At 50.8% G+C, this 22,681-nt stretch overlaps 8 protein-coding genes across 8 annotated transcripts; 4 read left to right on the plus strand and 4 right to left on the minus strand.

Annotated features, from left to right (window-relative positions):
* Window positions 1–26: 26 nt before the first annotated feature.
* Window positions 27–1,262, plus strand: IAR55_004604 (uncharacterized protein; the record flags this gene model as incomplete). Its single annotated transcript, XM_066947701.1, has 3 exons — window positions 27–202; window positions 271–828; window positions 887–1,262. 3 exons carry the CDS (start codon window positions 27–29, stop codon window positions 1,260–1,262), a joined length of 1,110 nt encoding a protein of 369 aa, XP_066802115.1.
* A 422-nt stretch (window positions 1,263–1,684) lies between these two features.
* IAR55_004605 (uncharacterized protein) lies at window positions 1,685–2,745 on the minus strand (the record flags this gene model as incomplete). Its single annotated transcript, XM_066947702.1, has 4 exons — window positions 1,685–1,923; window positions 1,989–2,288; window positions 2,356–2,650; window positions 2,707–2,745. 4 exons carry the CDS (start codon window positions 2,743–2,745, stop codon window positions 1,685–1,687), a joined length of 873 nt encoding a protein of 290 aa, XP_066802116.1.
* Window positions 2,746–3,331: 586 nt separating this feature from the next.
* Window positions 3,332–5,145, plus strand: IAR55_004606 (uncharacterized protein; the record flags this gene model as incomplete). The annotated part of the gene is made up of 9 exons (XM_066947703.1): window positions 3,332–3,415; window positions 3,470–3,570; window positions 3,628–3,712; window positions 3,785–4,021; window positions 4,079–4,182; window positions 4,235–4,439; window positions 4,501–4,678; window positions 4,731–4,807; window positions 4,888–5,145. 9 exons carry the CDS (start codon window positions 3,332–3,334, stop codon window positions 5,143–5,145), a joined length of 1,329 nt encoding a protein of 442 aa, XP_066802117.1.
* A 1,702-nt stretch (window positions 5,146–6,847) lies between these two features.
* IAR55_004607 (uncharacterized protein) lies at window positions 6,848–9,278 on the minus strand (the record flags this gene model as incomplete). The annotated part of the gene is made up of 7 exons (XM_066947704.1): window positions 6,848–6,936; window positions 7,002–7,246; window positions 7,321–7,401; window positions 7,458–7,653; window positions 7,720–7,806; window positions 7,896–8,516; window positions 8,612–9,278. The coding sequence occupies 7 exons, from the start codon at window positions 9,276–9,278 to the stop codon at window positions 6,848–6,850; spliced, it is 1,986 nt and encodes a 661-aa protein (XP_066802118.1).
* Window positions 9,279–9,639: 361 nt separating this feature from the next.
* Window positions 9,640–12,366, minus strand: IAR55_004608 (uncharacterized protein; the record flags this gene model as incomplete). Its single annotated transcript, XM_066947705.1, has 11 exons — window positions 9,640–9,873; window positions 9,927–9,953; window positions 10,009–10,027; window positions 10,091–10,154; window positions 10,222–10,450; window positions 10,523–10,828; window positions 10,900–11,102; window positions 11,180–11,468; window positions 11,539–11,696; window positions 11,773–11,919; window positions 11,997–12,366. 11 exons carry the CDS (start codon window positions 12,364–12,366, stop codon window positions 9,640–9,642), a joined length of 2,046 nt encoding a protein of 681 aa, XP_066802119.1.
* A 1,841-nt stretch (window positions 12,367–14,207) lies between these two features.
* On the plus strand, window positions 14,208–16,432 carry IAR55_004609 (uncharacterized protein; the record flags this gene model as incomplete). Its single annotated transcript, XM_066947706.1, has 7 exons — window positions 14,208–14,349; window positions 14,434–14,486; window positions 14,559–14,981; window positions 15,039–15,124; window positions 15,182–15,291; window positions 15,367–16,011; window positions 16,068–16,432. 7 exons carry the CDS (start codon window positions 14,208–14,210, stop codon window positions 16,430–16,432), a joined length of 1,824 nt encoding a protein of 607 aa, XP_066802120.1.
* A 677-nt stretch (window positions 16,433–17,109) lies between these two features.
* On the minus strand, window positions 17,110–19,516 carry IAR55_004610 (uncharacterized protein; the record flags this gene model as incomplete). The annotated part of the gene is made up of 4 exons (XM_066947707.1): window positions 17,110–18,561; window positions 18,611–18,777; window positions 18,854–19,015; window positions 19,072–19,516. 4 exons carry the CDS (start codon window positions 19,514–19,516, stop codon window positions 17,110–17,112), a joined length of 2,226 nt encoding a protein of 741 aa, XP_066802121.1.
* Window positions 19,517–20,454: 938 nt separating this feature from the next.
* Window positions 20,455–22,364, plus strand: IAR55_004611 (uncharacterized protein; the record flags this gene model as incomplete). The annotated part of the gene is made up of 9 exons (XM_066947708.1): window positions 20,455–20,735; window positions 20,824–20,879; window positions 21,030–21,176; window positions 21,236–21,337; window positions 21,391–21,472; window positions 21,540–21,555; window positions 21,611–21,779; window positions 21,831–22,230; window positions 22,298–22,364. The coding sequence occupies 9 exons, from the start codon at window positions 20,455–20,457 to the stop codon at window positions 22,362–22,364; spliced, it is 1,320 nt and encodes a 439-aa protein (XP_066802122.1).
* Between the last annotated feature and the right edge of the window lie 317 nt (window positions 22,365–22,681).

Raw genomic sequence — 22,681 nt, forward strand, 5'->3', positions numbered from 1 at the left:
CGACGACAGAAGCGCCATTCCACATCATGGCCGACTCCCAAATGATCATCGTGCGTTGCAGCGCAGAGCAGAAGATACAAACCCGCAAGAACCACTGGAGTAATTGGGGTGCACCGCTCGGTTTCACGGAACAGGGCTGGGTAGATCGATTCGCCCAGATGGAGCAACATGCGTGGGCAGAAAGGGATCGCTACGTCACCTGGTAAGTGAGCTCTGGCTCTTCGACGAACACCATACTTCTCAAACGTATGCTCATGCATGAATTGTTAGGGCGCTCGTTCGCAAGGATGATCCAACAAGTACCGACATGCTTGCGCATTGTGAAATATTCAAACGCAAGTCCATCGCGGCCAATCCGGGCTCTAGTCAAGTGAAAGAGGTCTTCTCCTACGGGATCGCATCGGTTTTCACCCCTCCTCCGAACAGAGGCAAGGGATATGCGAGAATCCTTCTGAGAATGCTACACTATGTCATTGCGCCTCCCACTCTCCTTCCCCCCTTTCCGAGTCATTGGGGCACGGCGCCTGATATCGGGGGTTTCAGGGACGCTGCGTTCAGTGTCCTTTATAGCGGGGTGGGCGATAAGTATTATGCTACTTGTCGAAGGGGAGACGGCGAATCGAGCCAAGCGGGCTGGGTCCGACACAAGGTCACTTTGAGGACTTGGAAAGTTTCGACCATTGAGGGCGAAGAAACCGGGCAAGAGGGGTGGGAATGGCTGGGTGCAGACTCGTTGGGTTCACTCGAGGAGGCGATCGAGCAAGAAATGATACAAGGCCTAGGCAAAGACGCGAGTGATCGGTATCGATTTGCTATTCTGCCCTCCTGGTGAGAGCCTCCTCTGAAAAGGACTTTTGTCCAGCAGGCACTGACAACACGAGCCCAGGTCTCTCTTCAAAGTTCACGCTCTGAGAAGCGAGATCTCGCCAGCAAGCAAGAAATATCCAGGTCGTCCGTACGGCTTAGTCCTCCCGGCCACCAACGGGAATGACGAGTCCCAACGTCCCTTCGCGACGTGGACCTTTCCGGAAGGCGAAGCAGCGGAACCTACACTCGAAGTCACATGTGCTCGTCATGCTGTACCTTTCGAAGCCATACAGACTGCTGCACGGAAAGCAGGATGCAGGAAGATCTCTATGTGGGGCTCGACGGGTGATTGGGACAAGTATGGTCCAGAGCTGGATGAAAATGAGCCGGTCCCGTGTTACGTCGTATATGGGCGCAAGGCGGAGGAGTGTGATTGGAATTGGGCGCAACAGTGAGTGAAACTAGAGACAGTAGTTGGCTGACGAATAGGTACACTTGGTGTTAAGGGAAGATCCAAAAACGTCGAGGGGATCGTCAGAATGTTCTCTCGATTGCATACATGAACGATTCATTTCTGATGTACATCCCTCTGCTCTGTTCCTGTGCACTTTTGGGTCCCATCGTCGTGGTCCAATCTCTGAGCGCGGCCGTTTCGCATGTCACAGAGATACAGTCAATCTGAGTCGCCCTCTCAGACTTAAGTGGGACTTCAAACTTGAAAGCCCTTTCGTGCCTCGCGCTATACTGTAACTTTATGAGCGGAAGCGTTGCATAATGTGGGACACTGTTCGCTGGAGCAAGAAACTCTCTTGAATGCAAAAGGTGCGAACTGTAGACGACAACAAGTATTAGGGCATAACATCTGACTAGACCGACTTTACAAATCCTGAGAATACCCCACCTCGACCCCGTCAAAGCGCTCCTGCCACGAGTTCAGCTTGTCCAACATGGGCTTGAGGTCATCCGACACGAGCTCTCGGAACCTTGGGTCGCGGCAGTATGACAGGTCATGCTGGAGAATGTTACGAGCTCTGGTGTCGTCTCCTGGTGGTGGGCTTCCATAACATCCATGCAGTGTTCTTCTCTTGTTCTCTGGCGTGTATTTACCGACGTGCACTGTGTTTCCAAATGCTCAGCTTTGTCTCTGTGTACACCGTAAGGGAACGGCGACTCAAGCTCACTGATGTTATTGTTGTAGAACACTGTCTCTCCCGCCTTGAGCGCCAATGTCGCGCTTCCAGGCATGGCACCTCCAGAGAGGTTCGCCTCTCGTTCCTCTGGTGTACGAATACGAGCATGCGAACCCGGTATCGCCGATAGACTCTCGTCATCGTACAGCGCTGCGTTCCATTGGATCCCATGGTGGTCAATCTTGAGGGCTGCCTCCTCCTCCTCAGGGGTTGCAGTCGCTTTGACATCGTCTCGGTGCCATGATAAGCCATATCTCGCTCGCAGAGGATTGATGAGCATGTTGAAGAGTTCTAAAGCACAATCCTTTTTCAGTCATGACATGACTTTTTGGACCAAAAGGGGACGTATCACACTCACCGAATTGCATATCCTTGAATTCGCAACCCATCAACGCGGCACTGACTTGCAGCATATCGCGTCTGCCATACCACTCTCGAAATATATCCTGACCAAGATCCGGATGCATGATGTTTTGTACGCCCCAGATATCGTTCACGTCGGTCCAAGGAGGAAATTGTTTACCGACCACTCGGACTTGCTTCCACTCGCCGTTCCGTGCCCGGTCTACAACTTCATCCGCTGCTTTTCGGAGCGGTTGGAGATCCTCAGACCGGATGAGGTTCGGGACGATGACAAAGCCATGTTCCTTGTACTATGCTCTAGACTCAGCATGGATGAGAGAAGGGTGAGACTGAGATCGATACTTACAGATTTCACGTAATTGTCCAAGTCTGCTTGGGAGACCATATCGTGCTCGTATGTCGTTTGTGTGTCGTTGACTTCCGGATCACAAGTTGGTGACCGTCAAATATCACAATCCAATCTTATCGCATCTCGCGGTTTTATGTACTCGGGATACGGCGTCCGGTCGGTCAAGTCATGAAGATGGGGGCTCGGCGAGTTCGGAGCTCTACTTTCACCAAGCTCAGGGAACGACGGGGTTGAGGGTGAGCCACACGGGGCCACGCCCTGCCGACGAGGAGACGAGGAAAGAACAAAAGCAAAACAGCAGTGTCTCTGACGATACCCATTGATCCTTGCCCGGTATGCGCTGCATCTGCATTGTATTTTACAGAGGAGCGAGGTAGACATCTCAATGGGGACATGCGTCTCGCTCGGCATGCTCGCCGCAGCGACCAGCGCTAAGGAACCGAACTTGCTCCTGCCAATGGTGTTATCTCTGTGCAGCGCAAAACGGAGGTATTCGACCAATGCAGGTGCTGAGCTGTGACAACGTTATTAAAGAACACATCATTATCGTTGTCATTCCCCAAGTAAATTTCGATCGTCCGAAGCCGGCCCGACGACATCGTTCAAGCACCAAGCGATAGAGATGACAATCAACGGTGAAGGGCCCAAGACTAACGGGCATCGGCCTGTCACTACCATAGTCGTCGGGGCGGGAATGAGAGGCAAGGTCAGTCAAATCTGGTGTCACAAACTAGCTTGAGACTGAACATAGCCCTTCTAGGTCTATGCGACCTATGCTTTGGAATACCCCCACCTCATCAAGATCACGGCCGTGGCTGATCCCAGCATATTCCGCCGTAAACAGATGGCGAAAGCTCACGGGTGGGTGCGGTGTCTGTTCTAGAGGCTAAGGTAGAAGATGGAGCTGATTTTTCCTAGAATACCTCAAGATATGATGTATGAGCGATGGGAGGATGTGGTGAAGTCAGGGAAGGTGGCGGACGCAGTGATCATTGGCTTACAGGTTTGTTACCTCTCCGTTGTTTGTCGGGATCACTGAATATACCAGATCTGGACTGACAGGTCGGTTGTTCAGGACGCACTTCACGCTTCAGCAGTAGCTGCATTTGCGAAATGGGGCTATCATATCCTGTGCGAAAAGCCGATGGCGACCTCGATAGCAGATTGCGTTGCGATGGCTCGCGATGTCACTTCGGAGCCTATGCAGGGCAAGGTGTTCGCCATCGGTCATGTGATGCGTTATTCACCTTACAACCAGGCTATCAAAAAGGTCATTGAATCGGGCGTCCTCGGGGAGATTGTGGATGTTCAGGCGAGTGCCCTGGTCGTATGCCTAGGACTGTAGTCTAATGATTGGGTTGCACGGTAGCATACAGAGCCGGTGGGGAACCAACATTTCGCGCATTCTTTCGTTAGGGGGAATTGGTCCAACGAGAAGCAAAGCACATTCACGCTAATGTCGAAATGTTGCCAGTGAGTCCGATCCTCGAGATATTTGCGATGCAGATTCTGAAGCTATTCACAGCGATCTGGACATTATATCATTCTACATGTCGGGGAGAACGCCCAGCCGGGTACACTCATTCGGATCGCTGTTTCTGTTCAACAAGGCGAGGAAGCCCAAGGAAGCTGGGAAAGCTACACGATGCTTCGATTGTCAATTTGAGAGTCAGTGTGGATGGAGTGCCAAGAAGATCTACATGGAACGACCGGACGAGGATTACAACCATGTCAGTAGCACGTTCTGTGAATTTTGTATGGCGGGCAATTGGAGCTGATGTTCAAAGACAGTGGATGGTTTCTGCTGTGGTAGACGCCGAAGTCATGGACATTGAGACGGTGGCGGATGCGCTAAAGACTTCGCGATACGGACAATGTGTCTATGAAGCGGGGAACGACGTAGTGGACCATCAAACAGTCACGCTCGAGTACCCAGACGGTGCAACGGCAAGCATCGTCATGAGCGCTTGTGAGTGGTGCTAACAGTAACAACGACGAGCCGTTACTGACTGCAATGAAAGTCTCAGAAGCGGAATGTGAGAGGAAGACCAGGATCGCCGGAACGAAAGGAGAGTTGATCGGAGATATGGAATCATTCGTAAGTAAATTAATCTCCATCTTCTCACCTCAGGCAGTCAATCACCGAACTCCAGATCTAATTCATGCATTGTATCGCAGACGGTATTTGACTTCCTGACTAGGGAGAAGAAAGTCTATCGTCCCGAAGTGCTTGACGAGTCTCACGGCGGTGGAGACGCAGGACTGTCCAAGACCTTCTTCGACGCGGTCGTGGCGAGCGATCAGACGATCCTGGGGATTACGTCAGAGGACGTACTGCATTCGCACTTGATCGTGTTTGCCGCGGAACAGTCAAGAAGGACGGGGAGTACGGTCGATTTCGTGGAATTTAAGCGCAACGCTTTGCAAGGTCCATAGATTGGGTGGATATACTGTATTTGTGTGGCACAATGTTTCCCTTCTGACTGGACATCGAGAGCTCTGAGTGGGCAGCGGGCAGCGTACCTAGCTCTCAGCGCAGTTTCGACTGCTCTGCGTCTTGGCGGCGAAGGTTCCGGTCAAGGCTATCACGAGGCGGCCTGCTTCGTCAGATGTGCAATGGCATAGAAACTTGCTTCTCAGGCTTACTCTCGTCGACGATAAGCTACAGCGTATGATGCTCTGATTAGAGCGAAGTCTCCCATGGTTCATGCACACCGATTGGATCGCTTAAATCGGCGACTGCAAGAGATAGACAAGAGGCGGAGACGACCCTCCTCACCCACCTGTTTCCCTGAGGCGTGATTCAGCTCGTCTCGGTCAATGCGGCGGGAGGTTAGTTAGATCAAGCTCTGAGCCTCTCAATCGAGATCGGGGCGAGGCGGCGGATAAAGCATGAGCGATTACTTTGCCCAATGTTTTCGAGTGTCAATTTGGATGCTGCAGAATGTGTGATCATGGTTCTGAGGAACGGGAAAGTCAAAATTAACAGGTGAGGCGCCGCATCATGGTAGTTACTGTGGAGCGTGAGTTATCTCTCCGGTGCACAGGCTCACAAAGGCCATGATCAGTCATGTAGTACTTTTCTGCTCGTCATTCTTCTGTGAATCCACCGCTAACTCTGATGTTATATCGCGAGAAGGTCCGGTCTCCAGGGTAGTACGGTCCAACTGTCTTGCGGACATGAGATGCGACCGAGGTGTAACTTAGCATTTCATGGAAGGTCGCATGATGAGATCGCGCTGTGTCTGGCCGATATAGATCGCGCTGTGTCTGGCAGATATACAAGGACTTGGTACTGGACCATTGACTATGACCAGGATTTCATCCAGTTCCAACTGCGCTTCACTGGATCCAATCTGGGGATGATTGGTCGAACAAAAGGCATAGAACCCATCTTAAGACGACTGCCACTCAGTAAGTGTATATCGTCTGTTCGCGATAGAAAAGCCACATCATCTGTCTTTTGCTAATTACGTAAATATTGAACTCTTCAACGAAATTTCCAAGCGCTCCCTCTGCTGCATTGTACAACTCGAACTTCTCTCTCTCTCTCTCTTCTTCTTCTTCTTTTTCTTTCTTTTTACAAGCGTTTCAACGCTGTGCGGCAGCCCAGGTCATACTTTCCCCAAAGTTGCTCCTCACTCCATTTCAATTCTCATTGATCACCACAGTCGAGTCGAGCGTCAATCCTGTGCGAGAAAAACCTTGTGGACGTCTTAGTTCCCTTTTCGCCTCCTTACCTGTCTTTTCGAAGAGAGGACCGTTCTGGTGGATGGTGTGGAGAGGCGAGGGACGGTGGTCCGTACATCTTGTTCATCCATGCTTACTTGTATCAGTTTGATCATGCACCTGTTGTGATCCTCAATGTCACTCACTGTCCACTGAGGGACGCTCGGAATTCGTCAAGAGCTGCATCCCCTTTCAGAAGGCGCGTATCAAGGTCGCGTCATACGCCAAAGTTCCACTCGCTCGTGCATATCGAAGTAGAGTAGTTGCATCGTATATCCATCAATGCCTAGATCCCTAGATTTGCTATATATCTCTTCCCCGCCAGTCCATACATCATCAAGCATTATTCAACGTAAAGCATTACATCCTCTCCTTCAGATCCCACTCCCTCATTGCGATCCACCGCATCTTACAGCGCCTGAGCCATCTGACTCAATCTCTCAGCGAACTCGGGGTAGTTCTTAAGGAAGTGCATCTGGGCCTTGCTAGCGTGCTCGTCTGCAGGATAACCGTGGATCAGCTCATCGTCCTATCCTCCAATCGTACAGCCGCCATCTGCTCACAAGTAATAGCGTTGATCAACTCTCCCTCGGTCCTGGCCAACTGCGCGCTCTTCTCAAACCATTTGATAGCCTCGTCGATCTTTCCTTGTTGCAAGCTCAGTTGAGCGAGGGTGGCCACGGCGACATCGCATTCTGAATCGATATCGAGAGCTTCTTTGCAGAGGGACTCGGCGCCGGCGATATCTTGCTTCCACTGGAAAAGAGCGAGGGCTTTGTTGACGAATGGAAGGACATTTCGGGGTCGTCTGCATGGTGCAGCATTACGGTCAGTATTAGTTGCGACAACCTGACCGGCCGGCTTCCTTATGCCATGACTCACCTGGTCTTGTCCAAATCGATGGATTTGTCAAACCTCTCTAAAGACTCTTGGAACTTTTGTTGATCCAATAAGAGCTCTCCGCTATGAGCCACACGGTTTGTAAGTACTGCTCGATATCAGCCATCAATTACACTCACTAGTAGTTGCTGGGTTCTCCCTTCTCGGGGAACTGCTTCAATATCCTCCTGAACGCTGCCATGCTTGCTCCGACGTTACCCATCTTGTACTGCGCCACCGCCGCTTGTATGTGTGTGAAGATGAAATCGCCATCGAGCGCGGTTGATTTGTTGTAATCGGCAATGGCTTTGTCAAATTCCTGCATGATGAAGTAGACTGTGGTAAGGTGGGACGGATTAGCGTGGGGAGTTGGGACAGACAGGCAGAACGATTTGGACTCACCTTGACCTCGGTGGTAGTAGATATCAGGGTCGTTGGAGTTGTGTCGGATAGCAGCCTCAAAGTCGCCGAAGGCACTGGCGGAATCACCTGCACGCAACTTGGTCAACAGTGTTCACTCTCCCAAAATTGTTCCCCCTCTCGCGCCACACGTCCCAACACAGACCTTGCCCACTCACCAAGTTCCATGTGAACACTTGCGATCTTGACCCAACTCTGGACGAAATCAGGCTTGAGATCCAGACTCTTTTGCAAATCTGATCTGGCTCCTTCAGAATCTCCAATCAAGAACTTGAACGTTCCTCTCAAGTTGTAAGCCTCTGCCTCGCCCTCCTTCCAGCTGATACCTTGGTCGATCGCCTCGTTGACAAAGGTCACTGCATGACTGTAGTCTGCCGCTTCCAATGCTTCAAAGGCAAGAATCAAGGTTTGATCGCCTTGTGATGGGTTGCTGCCAGATGGGACCGAGGGTTTGGGATGCGGTCGGAAGGCAGAAAGATAAGCGGAGATGAAAGTGGGTGATGGGAGTTTAGGTTCCCGGGTTTCGAGGATATCCTTTGCTCGCTTCTGAGCGAGTTTCTTCAGACATCGCTCGACGGAAGTGGCAGCCTGTTCGTCTTGGAATCGCTCGATGATGGTTGTCGCGGTGAAATCCCGAACGGCTTCTTCGTCTCGACCAAGATTTTCCAGAGCTGTAGCGCGTCGTTTGAGCGCCTTCACGTATGTTCGGTCGAGCTTGAGAGCTTCGTCGCAGTCTGCGACACATTTGGCGTATTCGGGAGGGCTGAAGTTGGTGTAACCTAAAAGACGTAGTGAAGTCTTCAGCTTGTGTCTTGAGTTCTGGCGAGTCTCCAAGACGACGCATCAAGTCTGGAACCAGAGGAGACACACTCACAAGCAGCACGGTTTGAGAAGAAGACGGCGTCTTTTCTCACAGAAATCTCGATAGCTTTCGTATAACATTCCACAGCCTTCTTAAACTCCTTCTTGGAATAGAGTTTGTTACCTCTATCCTTCAAACTCGCTCCAAGCTGATTCTTCGCCGTATCGTCCAATCCTGCCAGAGCCTCCGCATCGGGGATATCAGCGAGATGAGCGACAGAGTCGTCTTCCGCTGGTGATTCGACTGCAGCTGTTGATTCCGGCGCTTTGACACCTGCTTCTTTCCTCTCTCCTGCGGGTTGAGGGATCTCCTCTAGCAAAGGCCCTTGTTCACCTTCGTTTCTCAAGAACTTTTCGTCCTTCTTCTCTCCAGACTTCTTCTTCTTCTTCTTGTTCTTTTTGGAAGAGGCGGAGCTCCCTGCGACACCACCACCGGAAGAGGAAGAGGCAGGCGAGGAAGGTCCAGGTTTGTCAGAACCTGAAGATCGATTGTACAGGTAATATCCTGCTCCTGAAGCTGCCAAGACAGCACAGCCTAAGAGGATGAGCCGTTGATTCTCCTCGAGAAATCGTTGAGTCCGATTGACGAGCGATGAGGGAGGAGCGGAGCGGGGAGCAGTGATCGGGACATTGGGAACGGGGATCGATGCAGGTGGTGGAGTTGGGAGTATCGGTGCCATGACTGATTGTACGCTATACGGAGTTCGATCTCGATGTTGTAGTCGTTCGTTCCCCTGCGATGCAATGTGATCTGTTGGTGAAACCAAACGACGATTGGACAAGATGAAATATAGGAAAAAACCGACTCTGGCCGTCGATGACGTTGGAAAGTTGAATTCTCAGTCAAAGGCTTTCGGGATTTGGCGGAGCTTTCCACTTGGCACCCATCACACAAACACACACATACACTCACACTCACAGATATGGATGGACTGGCTGCAACTGGGTCGCTCGATCGCTCTCGAGACATATGCATAACAATACAACAGCTGGTCCGATCGATATCAACGTGATCAGTCGGTCTGGTACATAGTGAGCTTTCTATGGCTCCTTCTCTCCCACATTCTTATATCTGAATAACGCCCTTTCTCTGCTCCTCTTATGGTCCACGATAGGCGCTGGATAACCCAGCTTCTTGAACTCGTTCAAAGGCATATGATGTGAAGGGTCATGCACAGCTTTACCTTTTAGATGACGAAGCTCTGGGACCCAGTACCGGATATAGTCGCCGTTTGGATCGCATTTCTCGGATTGGGTAAGGGTGTTGAAGATTCGCTAAGCGCGTTTGTCAGCGAAACGCACCAATGACAGGCATGATAGGTACTCACAAAGTATGGTTGAGGATCCGTGCCGGTCTACAGAATGAGTGGGTCAACGTCTGCTCGGTCGTTAAAATCACCTGTAACTCACACTTGCAACCCATTGCCAACTGACAGGCCGATACCTTGTCAGCAGGAATTCGATCCCTTGACGACCTCAGCGGTATACTCACCCTCCGTTGTTTGCTGCAAGATCACCGTCGATGAAGCACTCCATGAAGTATTTCTCGCCGAGCCCTGAGGTTTAAGATGATCAGCGCCAGGACCGCATACACTTATGTACAACGCGGGCAAAGAGACTCACGCCAATCCAACATCAACGACTTGACCAAGAAACTCGCGGAGACCATCCTCACTCGATTCTCCATCCAACCCCTTTTGTTACAGGCTCGCATAGCCGCGTCAACGATAGGGAATCCTGTCTTGCCATCTTTCCAAGCTTGGAGGTGTTCCTCGTTGACTTCCCACTGAACATCGGCAAACTTCTCAAGAAATGGTCTTCCCATCGATACGCGTGGCCAAGTTGACATGACCTGGTGAAACATGTGGATTAGCGGCTGACTTGCTTGTGGTTACAAGTTATCAATTCGATCGGCAAGACTCACATGATTGTAGAAATCTCTCCATGAAACCTCTTGCACCCACATCCCCAATCCAGTATCTCTACCACTCTCCAAGTTTCCGCCTTTGCCCAACTTCTTCGCTTCATTCAACACCATCCGGGCACTGATCACCCCGCTGACCAGGTACGGACTCAATCTCGAGCTGTTGTCGCCATCGACCAAATTACGCCCGGTTTGATATGCTTGAACTCTCGATTCCTTCGAAGAGGGCTCTGCGCCTGGATTCAGAGGTGACGTCAATTGAATCTGAGATTTGCGTGCTTTCGTATGCAGGAAGCGATCGAGAACCTGTAATGCAGCTTGTAGATCAGCTTTCATATCAAAATCGAAGAAGCCAGATGGATAAAGTATCAACAAACCTCCTTGGCCCTCTCTGTGCCTTCTGGCCACACCTCTGCCATCGTCTCCTTGTCGGTGCATTCAAATCCTTCTAGGCTATCAGGGATCTGATCCTCAAAAAGCTTTGCAAACCGTTGGTTTTGCCGTATGGCAGCATCGTTGGCTTGAGGTAACGGCGACAGGTTGAGTAATTGTGGTTCCTTCTCTAATAGTTTCGCCCACGCTGTTCATCAACTTACATCATCAGCTGCGAAACCCTTGTGCATAAAAGCCCAATACCAGTAGAAGACTCCCACTCACCCCTCTGCCAAGGACTGAAGACACTCATCGGTTTCCCAGCTTGACTTTTCACTCTCCCTGGGGGAACCACTAGTCTATCATGGAAACACCTAACATCGATACCTTTCTCCCTTCCAAGCTTAACAGTAGCGATATCCCTGTTCAGTTCGTCTACTTCGTATTCGATATTGACGAAGATATGATTTGCCCCAAGGAATGGGAAGGTTTCATTCACCAATTTCCTCGGTATGGAAAGACGTTTGGGGTATGAGGTAATGTGGAGTGGGATGTTAAGATCGTGGAGTTTGGTCTGTGTCACACACAAGCATCGGTCAGCTCTCTCAGAAGAGCTTCGTTGTAAGAATGCAGCAAGGACAAACCTTGAGGTGATTCAGATTGCGAAGCATGAAGTCGATCTTTCTAGCACTTCTATCGTGGATCTTGTAGTCTCCGGGACTCAGCACGTAAAGCGCGATCAAAGGCAAACCCAGCTCCTTTGCGCGTTCTGACGCCTTATGCAGAGCCGTGTTATCTTCCACTGCAGACTATCAATTAGCGAATTTGAGAACCGCTAGAGCTCATAGGGCGGAAACTCTGTGAAACACAATACTCACCCCTCATGTCTTCCATTCTCATCCAGTATACGACACACTCGCCTTTCTCGACCTCTTTCCATCCTTTCTCCATCAGCCGTATCAGCTGGTTCAAAGGAGGGTCTGCATCTACACGAGCTGAATCTTCCTCGTTGGCGATCTTGCCCTCTGTGAGCGAGACACATCAGCTCTCTGAGGTAGTCCGGGTGTGGAGCCTAGGTCCGAAAAGGAGGATGAAGACTCACTGATTTCATAGGCATTCTTATGCTTTTTGATATCCTTTGATCCAGCCACGCCTCCACCTTCTGGCTCATGTCTCTTTGCCGTTCTATCCGGTTGACCCTTCATCTTCTCGTCCCTTCCATCGGCAGACGAAGATGATCTCGGTCTCTTTCCACCGCTGACTTGGCCTTTGTTCAGGACAGCCATATCTTCTTGTATATGGTGTAATTCCCATAGATTAGGCTCGTCACCTTTCTTCGTGAATGCTGCTTTCCGTTTGCTTACAGCGCTGGCGCTACCAGTGGACGATGATGCGGAAGTTGATACTTTTTTGGTAGGACTTAGACCGAGTGATTTTGAACCAGGATCAGCGAAAAGTGTCAGTTGCGGCATCGCTGTTGATGTATTTCTGCTGTATATGATCGGAGAGATGCGTCGACAGAGTAGAGACACCGAGCGGTTTGTTGACATGCAGAGGTGGTGTCGGGTGCGGAACGGGTGAGTGAGGGCTCTGACGTCAATCGACAACGATGATTGGACATCAAACACATCTGATCATTCTCGTGCAATTGCAACCCCGCCTCGATCCACATTTAAAGTTAGATATCGAAAAGAGGTAAGTCATGGTCATCATCGATCGGAAGTGGACAACCTCCACTAGAAGTAATTGAGAGATGATAGGCGCGGGCAGTTGAGTGAGCCAAGATACAAAGGCTTCGGCGCGCCTATTTCTGTCCTTGTTATCGGCTTCAGCGCTGCTCTTTCAGACACATCGGGTTATTGAGGTGTTGTTGTTGAGTCCGCTCAGAAGCCATTCTTTCGGCTCATCAGTGCGCGACGGGGATCTCGGGCCCCTCTGCAGAGGACACGAAGCCCCAGTGTCGGATGACAGCCGGTCAGCACCGATTCGCCAGCATCCACCGTTCGGCAGAGGGGGACCCAGCGGGGAGTGTCAGGGGGCACAGCTGCACAGCAGTACTAGTCCGACACTAATAGAAAAAAGAGGTCTCACAAACAGTCTGCGGGACTGAGTAAATCACATGTATGTACTATGAAAAGACTCTTTGTTTGCTGGGCAGGGCGCAGTACGAGCAGTATTTAGCAGTATGCATAGCGTTCGAACCACTTTGTTCGTCCTGCGGGAGAGAGATACCCCTCGGTTCGGCCGTATTCAGCCACTGGCGTTGATAGCAAGCGAGCTACGTCGTTTTATGGAAAGGATGACACAGGTGGCTTGCCGGCGGTTGATTCGGCCCGCATACCGGCGGCAGAACGTAGCAAGATTAAAACCTTGTTACTGAAAATTTTCCATTTATAAACCTTTCCCTGAGTAGGCGTGGAGATGGTGTATGGCTCGTCGAAAAGATTTTCAGCATTGGGTATGTTCCCTGACACCACCATGTATGCACGCTACTCTCTTCATGATTGAGTAGTGGGGCTGGTCGACCAGCTTTCGAGCATGATGCCGTACGCTACCCCGTGAGATGCGGAGGGAGCAAAACCGATCTTGACGACGGTGGCGGATTCAACCAATCTCCGAGTTGCGGTTTTAACCTATGTCTTTACGCATCCGGCTGTCCTCGTCTCATCCTGTCGGATGTCGGTTAAACAACGAACGCCTCGTTCTTCTTTTAGACTATTTCCGATGACGTCTTGTCGTATGTGACATGTAATAAAACAGTCCCTTAGATAATGGAACTGGGGAGAAAAGGCTGCAAAAAACGGTGTGAAACCAAGGTTTCCTTCCGTCCCTCGCTGTTGCCTCCGTGCTCGGGTTTTCTCTCCTATCTCACCCCTCGAAATAAGGCAGAAGAGATGCGATGACCGATCAATACCGAACCACGGAAGAGGGTGTGGTCCACATATGGGAATGGAAAATTTTCACTAGTTGCGGGGGGGAGTTGAAAGGCGAGAGGAAGAGCAGCTCCTCGTTCGCCATTCCTTAGGGTTGGTGTTGGAGGAGGACGGAAAAAGTGGGGTAGCTCATATGCGGGGTGAGAATAGGGGTGTTAGCGTAGTTCACGACATATATAAACAAGTAGTGACGAGGGCTCCCGAGACCTCCTTGATGTCAAAAGAAAAAATCCCCTTTCTCTTCATCTAATCTCGTTCTCGTTTGTTTTTGTTTTACACTTCTCTTCCATTCTTCATCTTTCATCGACTTGACATACACGTACAGAGCAATCATCTAACCAAGCGCGATAGTACACGAATAAACCGCCACACTCAACACCATGTCATCCACTCCCGTTGAGAAGGGCCCAGTCACCCACCCCGGGAACATCGCCAAGTTCGGTGGGCTGCACGGCAACAAGCTTCTCTATGTGATTGTGGCTATAGCGACCTGCGGGTTCTCCCTCTTCGGTTACGACCAGGGTCAGTGCTTTATTCTGCTCGAAAAGAGCTTCGAAACGGACGTCTGGAGCTCGAGTTGACGAAGTTTGAAATTCCGCGACACAGGTCTTATGTCTGGTATCATTGCCTCAAGACAATTCAACACCGAATTCCCTGCTGTGAGTACACCTACATGCATGACAGACTGCCCCAAGGATGCACATGTTGACACGAAACTCTTGTGGTGGTAGACTCACCAACGCGACGCCAACGATGTTCACGCCGGTACCGTCCAAGGTTCCGTCACGTCATGTTACGAAGTCGGATGTTTCTTCGGTGCTCTTTTCGCCTATTTCGCTGGTGACAAATTCGGACGACGAAAGATGATGCTCGGAGGTGCCTTCGTCATGATCATCGGTACCATCATCTCTGTCTGTTCTTTCGGTCCCGGTGACACCGGTGGTCGAGGAAACGTCGGCGGTTTCGTCCAATTCATCGTCGGTCGTGTGATCACCGGTGTCGGAAACGGTGCCAACACTGCCACGATCCCTTCCTGGGTCGCTGAGACCTCCAAGGCCCACAACCGTGGTTTCCTTATCTGTCTCGAAGCCTCTACCGTCGCGGTCGGTACCGTCATTGCATATTGGATCGACTTTGGTCTCAGCTTCGTCAACGTGAGTCGTTCTTCCATATTCGATTGCGTGTAGCTTGAACACTGATATTGTCTTTAGAGCTCCGTTTCTTGGCGATTTCCCATTGCTATGCAGATTCTCTTCGCTATGATCTTGATTGGTGGTGTTTCCGTCCTTCCCGAGAGGTAAGTTCTCGTCGCAGGGTTCCACATTGGATTCGTAGCCTAACGAGTTGTCCACAGTCCCCGATGGCTCATGCGAAAAGGTCGATACAACGACTCCCTCAAGGTCATTGCTGCTCTCGACTCTAGGTCGATCGAGGACCCCATCGCCATCGCTGATACCAACAAGAGTGAGTGTAGAAGCTAGCTCTCGGCATGGGCAATTCGAGATCATCTGGCTAACATTCATGCTTCGTATCCTTTAGTCTCCGACGCTATTGCCGCCCAAAGCCAAGTCAAGGCTCGAAACAGGGATCTGCTCAAGGGTGGTAAACAACAACATTTCCGACGAGCTGCTGTCGGTGCTTCCACCCAACTGTTCCAGCAAATCGGTGGTTGTAACGCTGTCATCTACTACTCTACCGTCCTGTTCGAGAACCAGATCGGATTGGCGACCCAACTCTCCCTCATTCTCGGTGGTGTCCTTTCGATCGTCTACGCTTTGTTCGCCCTCACCTCATTCTTCCTCGTCGAGCGAGTCGGTCGACGAAAGCTGTTCTTGATCGGTACTGTTGGGCAAGCTGTTTCCATGTTCATCACCTTCGGATGTCTTTTGCCCGGTACTGTCGGACCCGCTAAAGGTGCTGCGTTCGGTCTTTACCTCTTCATCGCGTTCTTCGGTGCCACTTGGTTGCCCCTTCCTTGGTTGTACCCCGCCGAGCTCAACTCCATGGCCGTCCGAACTCAAGCCAACGCCGTCTCTACCATGGTCAACTGGTTGTTCAACTTTACCGTCGTTCAAGTCCTTCCAACGATGACAGCGTCTATCGGAGCTTACACATTCCTCTTCTTCGCCTGTATCAACATCTCTTTCCTTCCCTTCATCTACTTGTTCTACCCTGAAACTACAGGTGAGTATTCTCCTTTCTCCGCGAAGATCACAGCTGAATGATATCGTCCGCATCAGGGAGGACCTTGGAAGAGTTGGACGTCATCTTCGCTCACGCCCATCTCACGGAGCGACGACCCACTTTGGTCGCTGCAGAACTGCCGAAACTGACCGACCACCAGATCGCGGAGATGACGGAGCGATACGACATCCACGGTGGCGCTGCCGAGACCGAAGACCCCGAGGCTGTCGGTGCAGCTACTGGTGCAGGAAAGCCAGACACTACGCTCCCTCCTCTTCACCCTACCGACCACGCTTACTCCGGGAACAACGAGCGAAGACCTTCTGCGACAGGATCAAGTGGACAGGCGACGATGGTCCAAGAGCCACACAGCCAGGCAATGGGTGGCATTCCCGAGGCTTTTGAGAAGCAGCACAAATAAAGTGGACCATTGCTGTGTCGACGATGATGAGCGCATTGGCGGTGATACGAGATCAGGACGAGAAGGATGAGAGAAGGAGAGTGAAACGCAGATTAATGTAGCGGTGCTGCCGTTGGATCAATTACGATCACATGTAGCTCTTAGATCACAATCTATTAGATTTTCTCATAGAGTGCATAGAATGCAATATAGATATAACATGGTCGAGGTCCTGCACGCACGCTCAAGGCTCGCATAGGCATGAACGCCGGAGATGCAAGCCAGCACACACTTGAGATGAAAGAGAAGAGAGCGAATTCTTATCCGCGAGATGCCACACTCGTCTTAGTACCAAGTTACATCACACTGGATGTTGTCTGCGCCCACTTATCATGAGCCAAGGGTCGGCAATATCGATCAGGAAGATATAAGGGGTTTATGTTACCACGTCCTTACAACTGACACACGTCCAACGAGCTCACAACTCACAGGCCGCTTTGAGCTTCAACTCGAAGCCTTCAAAGTACTACACACATACATATGAATGAATGAACATCTTCATGACCCCGCGGGTACAATACGATACATATCACAATTTCACATGGAATGGTAGCTTCTGTCGTGCTGCCAATCTGAATGCTCAATCACTGTCTACCCATTCCCAACATACTTTAATACCTCGTCAGCCACTACCGTCTTTACTGCGCGACCTGGCTTTCAAATCCCAGCTCGTAGTCAGGTGGACTTGCAAACTCATCCTCCTCCGATTCTCCATCCACCTCGTCAATATTCCTTTTGCCCATCCCCTCACTTCCATTGCCTTGCACAGATCTGTTTCTTTCCTGAGTACTATTCTGCTTATCACTGGGACCAAAGGCTGAGACATGAGGTTGGCTTGATTGGTGGCAGCTCAATGCGAAAGACCGCAGGCTTGCACCGGCCTTCGAGCGTATTGCCGGTGCGCCTGACCCTACTGGAGGAGAAGCCTTGGCAATGCGGTGTGCTATAGCAGCCGCGAGTGGAGTGGAGATCGGAGTACTATGATTAGCGCTGTCTGAGCAGAATGGGAGGTTTCGAGTGTCGCCGGTTTGTTGACTCTGACTTGCACCATCCGCAGCCACTCGATCAGAAGCGATCTCTACTGACGAACCCGTGTGTGAGCCGGATGACTCGCTCGACACGACGATGGGTTCATCCTTGCTGCATCCCGACAACGCTTGAGGCAGGGTTGGGGAAGACATGGCAATCGACATTGATCTGGTTTGAGGGCGATCATCCGGGCTGGGTATTAGCTTGGCCTTCTTGTTGAGGGGTCGGGGGTTCGTCGGCTTTTTCATCGATCCTGTCCTGGAAGACGCAGTGGAAGCGGTTGATAGCGATGACTTGTCTTCGGTGATCTTTCGGCTGGTCCGATCGGGTTGAGATATGTGATCATGAGGTCCAAACACATCAGCGTTGCGGACAGGTGGCGACGAGGCATTCGCGGAAGGTCCATCTCGTGCATTGGCTGGCTTTGCTTTGGACCTGTAGCCACCGGTGTGAAGAGGGGTTGGGACCTGAGCGTATGTGCCATGTTCATCGAGTTGTGTAGCCGGTGTCTTGGGTTGTGTCTGATAGGTGTCAGGGGGATATTGATCAGTAAGGCTCTGAAAGGAGCCAGCTCCAGGTGTGACCAGACCTCCAGACTGCTTGGAAGCTGATTCGAGGCGGGATTTTAGGTCTTGAAGTCTTGTCTTGATGTCATCAATGCCAACGACGATCGTCTTCAGAATCTCCGAGTCTTTGATAATCATGTGATTTGCATTTTGCTTATTAGTTGTATTGTTGCCAGCTTGGACATCTCCAGGCTGTTTGTCAGACAAGGGTACCGATGAAGAAGGGTCGGGCTGAGGTGATGTCTTGTCGATCATGGCGTGCACCTCTTCCAGGCTTTGATTGACTGACGTGAGTGAATCTTGACTTGTATGATCCGAAGGGTCAGGGTGTGAAGCGACTTTTCGAGCGACTTGATGCAAGCTGCCCCAAGCCTGATTCCACACCTCAATATGACAGAGACAATGAGGCACACTCTTGATGGTGTTGAGCGCCGAGCCGACTTCCTCAAAAGCTTCAAGCTTGGAGAGAAGATGATTTTGAAGGGTGACGAGCAACTAGCGATGAGTCAGGGGGAATCCATGATGCACAACTTACAGGCTGTACTTGACAGTCGTGTTTTACTTCCTCCTTCTGCGTTGGAACTGGTTTGAATTTCAGTACGTCCTTCAGCTCTGCGACAGACAATTCTGCCACTGCGCGAGGAAGAACTCCCAGTCTCTTATCTAGCTGATCGGAGAAGGGCTGAAATGTATCGGTAATGGAAGTGGTCACTGTAAACAGCAAAAAGGAGGCGTAAGATCAGCCTGTGCTCGATCCGGTGGCTGCAAGAAACGCCCATAACCCTACATTGGGGAGCGACTTCCTCGATGATCTCATCCTTGGTCGCCAAAGTTCTCTGACCCAACTGTAGCTCGTGGACCTGATCTCGGAGACACCGGTTCTCGTTCTTCAGACTCGTAGTATCGGTCTGAAGAGCTATGATTTGATTCCCCAGTTGTGCGCCAAGCTCTGCAGACAATGTGAGACCTCATTTGACCTCGTATGCATCTGCGGGGCTAGCTCACCAGTAAGAGCCATCATGATCTTTTCCGAGGCGGTACCTGGAGGCTTTTGAGATTTTGCCGCCTTGAATACCTCCTCTGCTGACCTGGGATGACTTTCACTTGACTTGGGTCCGGGTAAAGGTTGATAGTGATCTACTCTCCTCATCGATCCCATCGCTGGGATATGACGGAGTGGTGCATGTGAAGGTGTTGGGTGAGGGAAAGTATGATGTGGTATCTGCGAGTCGAACGATTCTGCCCCATGCTGAGGCATTGAAGGACTAGGTGAAGGAGTATACTGTGAATGAGGGGGAGGGAATGGCTGTGCGGAAGAGGCGATTGATGATCTCTGTTGTGGATACGGAGAAGGTCGAGCTGTACGAGAAGAGGGAGGAAGGAAAGGTGAGTGGCGAGCCGGAAGAGTGGAGGAGCTGTGGAGGGGACCAGGTCCATCCTGGTGCTGCATGATAAGAACGCAGGCGAGATGAGGGCGATCCGAGAGGACAAGCACCGGAACTATAGCGGATCAGGAAGATGAGGGTTTGGGAGAGAGGTCGAGAAAGAAGAAAGAGTGAAAGAAAGATTCCTGTCATGGCCCAACCTGGTACAGTCAAAGTCAGTCGCGGTAGGTCCGTGCGCTGCCTGCATAGAATCGTTCGAGTAGCACGGTCTGTGCGTCAGATTTCACATCTTTGATCACAAAAGAGAGATGTGGATCTGAGATGAGAGGTTGCTGCACCAGTCAGGACCATACATCAGCTGGGCTCGCCATACATGCAGTCGATGTTGTATGTCAAGACATTACTCGAGTACTGCGAGGTCGGAAGTCATGACGACCAACGCTCTCAACTAGGTCGTTGAGCAAATGTTGTCGCAAGAACAATCTTCGCGTGTTCCTTTTGATACACTTGTACTATATCGAGTGTCTGCCTCCCACCTCTGAGCAATTTTAAACTTACGACCCCGAGTTCAAACCGGCTGCACTATCATGCTCCCGATCGTTGCAAAAGACTCGTCACGAGGATTGATTGCTAGGGATTGCTAGGCACGGGGGCTAGTCATCATCCTGGTCCGGAGCCAGTCCGCTGTTCTCGGCATTTGAAGATGGTTCCAAGGGGTGAGAGCAGCGAGGGCTCTGGGCCCGTACCATGCAGCAGTACCAGCAAACGACCTCTGAGACAATGGAACCGAGGCAGCAGAAAGTGCAGTAGTATGGATGTGGAGGTGGAGGGAGGTTTAAAAACTGTGACTTCATCCGTTGACGTCATTACAAGGTCGGTTCCAGTGAAATCACCAGGTCATCCACCACCAAACATTCCGATCATATATAGTTCCTTCCAACGATCCCAACTCCTCTTATCTTCCTTCTACTAACGTTATCCAGATACATATCACATCGCCAAAATGCAAACAGCCGTCAACGCAATCCAAGACTCCATGGGTCCAGTGGATACTGCCACTGATCCAGCATACAAGCACCGAGCCGATGGGTCCACCATGAAGGCTCTCGCCTGGTTCGGAAACATGGACGTCCGAATGGTGGATGCCCCTATCCCCGACATCTCAGAGGACAAGGACGTCATCATCAAGACCACTGGTACCACCATCTGTGGTTCCGATCTTCATTTGTATCACTCGGAAATGATGGCTCTTCAGAAGGGAGATATTCTCGGTCACGAATTCATGTAAGTTCCATAAACGCCAATCTCAGTGGATGTTGTCCGTTTCCTCTTCTTTCTGCCTCACTTCACTGACCTGTATACCTGCCTACAGGGGTGTCGTCGACCGTGTCGGCCCATCAGTCACTAAACTCAAGGCGGGAGACCGAGGTGAGCATCATTTTTCTGACTTATTATGCCAATGTGGCACTTGTACAAATTATCACAATGTACCCTGTCCCCTTCTGTACACTTCACCACTTTGCTACATCGTTTTTCGACATCTCATCATCGTTGCCAGGCTGACAGAAGGGCAAAAAGTGGTCGTTTCATTCCAAATAGCCTGTGGGGAATGCAAGTTCTGCAAGAAGAAGTGGTCTTCGATGTGCGACAGGACCAACAACTCGTCCCTCATGGCGAGCATGTACGGCCAGCGAGACGCCGGGTTCCTCGGTTACGGTCACATGAGTGAGTGGAGCTATACACGAACATCTGGAAGCGAGCTTATTATAAACCTCGCTTCATAGCTGGTGGTTTCCCCGGTGGTCAAGCCGAGTATGTGCGAGTGCCGTTCGGAGATGTCAACTGTCTCAAGATTCCCGAGAGTGTCCCCGATGAGCAAGCACTTTGTGAGTTTTGTCTGTTACTGTATCGCTAGGGACAATCTGACCTTCATGCAAAGATTTGTCCGATGTCCTCCCTACTTCCTACCACGCTATCATGGACACCCGAGTCGAGGAGGGTGATGTTGTCGGTATCTGGGGGTGAGCTTCTCCTTCTGCCACGACCATGAGGTACTTTTCTGATGGCGTCGCATATTTACAACTTTAGTCTCGGACCCATTGGTGTGAGTAATACAATGTTTGCAAAATCAATGGGTAGTTGCTGACCTTGCTCTGTAGATCTGCTGTGTCAAGTGGGCTTTGCTCAAGGGCGCTTCCAAGGTATACGCCATCGACACCAATCCTACTAGGCTTGCGCTTGCTAAATCCATGGGCGCTATCACTGTCGACTTCAACGCTGACAAAGTCACCGACCGAATCATCAAGGAGGTCCCCAGCGGTCTCGATGGTCAGTTGTTTGTGATCTTCGTATGACCCCATACTCATGTTGTCTATTTAGTCTGTATCGACGCCACCTCTTTCCACGAGCCCAAGACCATGCTCCACAAGGTCGAGAAGGCGCTCATGCTCGAGACCGATGTGTCTGAAACTCCAAACGAGATGATCTTCCTCGCCAAGAAGTTTGGTCGAATTGGTCTGATCGGTGTTTACGCTGGTTACACCAACCATTTCGCCATTGGCGCGCTCATGGAGAAGGGTGTTCGATTCATCGGTAATGGTCAAGCTCCAGTCCATCTCTACTGGGAGGAGATTTTGAACGATTACATTATGACCGGAAAATTCGACACCAAGTTGATGGTATCTCACCGAGTTGGCATCGAGGACTTCCCCAAGCTGTACAACAAGTTCGACAAGCGATATGCTGGTGTGGAGAAGGTCTTCGTTGAGACCAAGTTTAGGTGAGTTCAATTGAACCGCTTGAAAACGCACGGAAATTTTTGCTGAAACGCGTCCCGTGTCCATCAGCAACTCTCCAAGCGCGGGCTTCCCTCAGTTGACGAAGGTTGACGACTGGGCGAACAAGGTCATCTAAATTCACGAGGGGAAAGTTTGGATGGCAGGAGAAGCACGAAATGAGAAATGTAGCTTTAGTAGTACAAAGAATGTAAAGTCCCCAAATGCAGCATGATATTTACAACAGACCTGCGGTTCGAAGCACTCAAGTAGGTATGCCACGGCGACCATAGTTGACCAATGCGACACGATAAAGGACTCGGAAGTATAGCGGACATACTGTCCACACTCCGTGGGCACAGACAGTAATCACGTGGTTTTCAGATATATTTCTGCAATCCGTATACAGCAGATGAACTGCTCTCCATCTACTGCATACTCAACGCAGAACACCCA

The sequence above is a fragment of the Kwoniella newhampshirensis genome, chromosome 8 (assembly GCF_039105145.1).
Source record: "Kwoniella newhampshirensis strain CBS 13917 chromosome 8, whole genome shotgun sequence".
Taxonomy (NCBI): domain Eukaryota; kingdom Fungi; phylum Basidiomycota; class Tremellomycetes; order Tremellales; family Cryptococcaceae; genus Kwoniella; species Kwoniella newhampshirensis.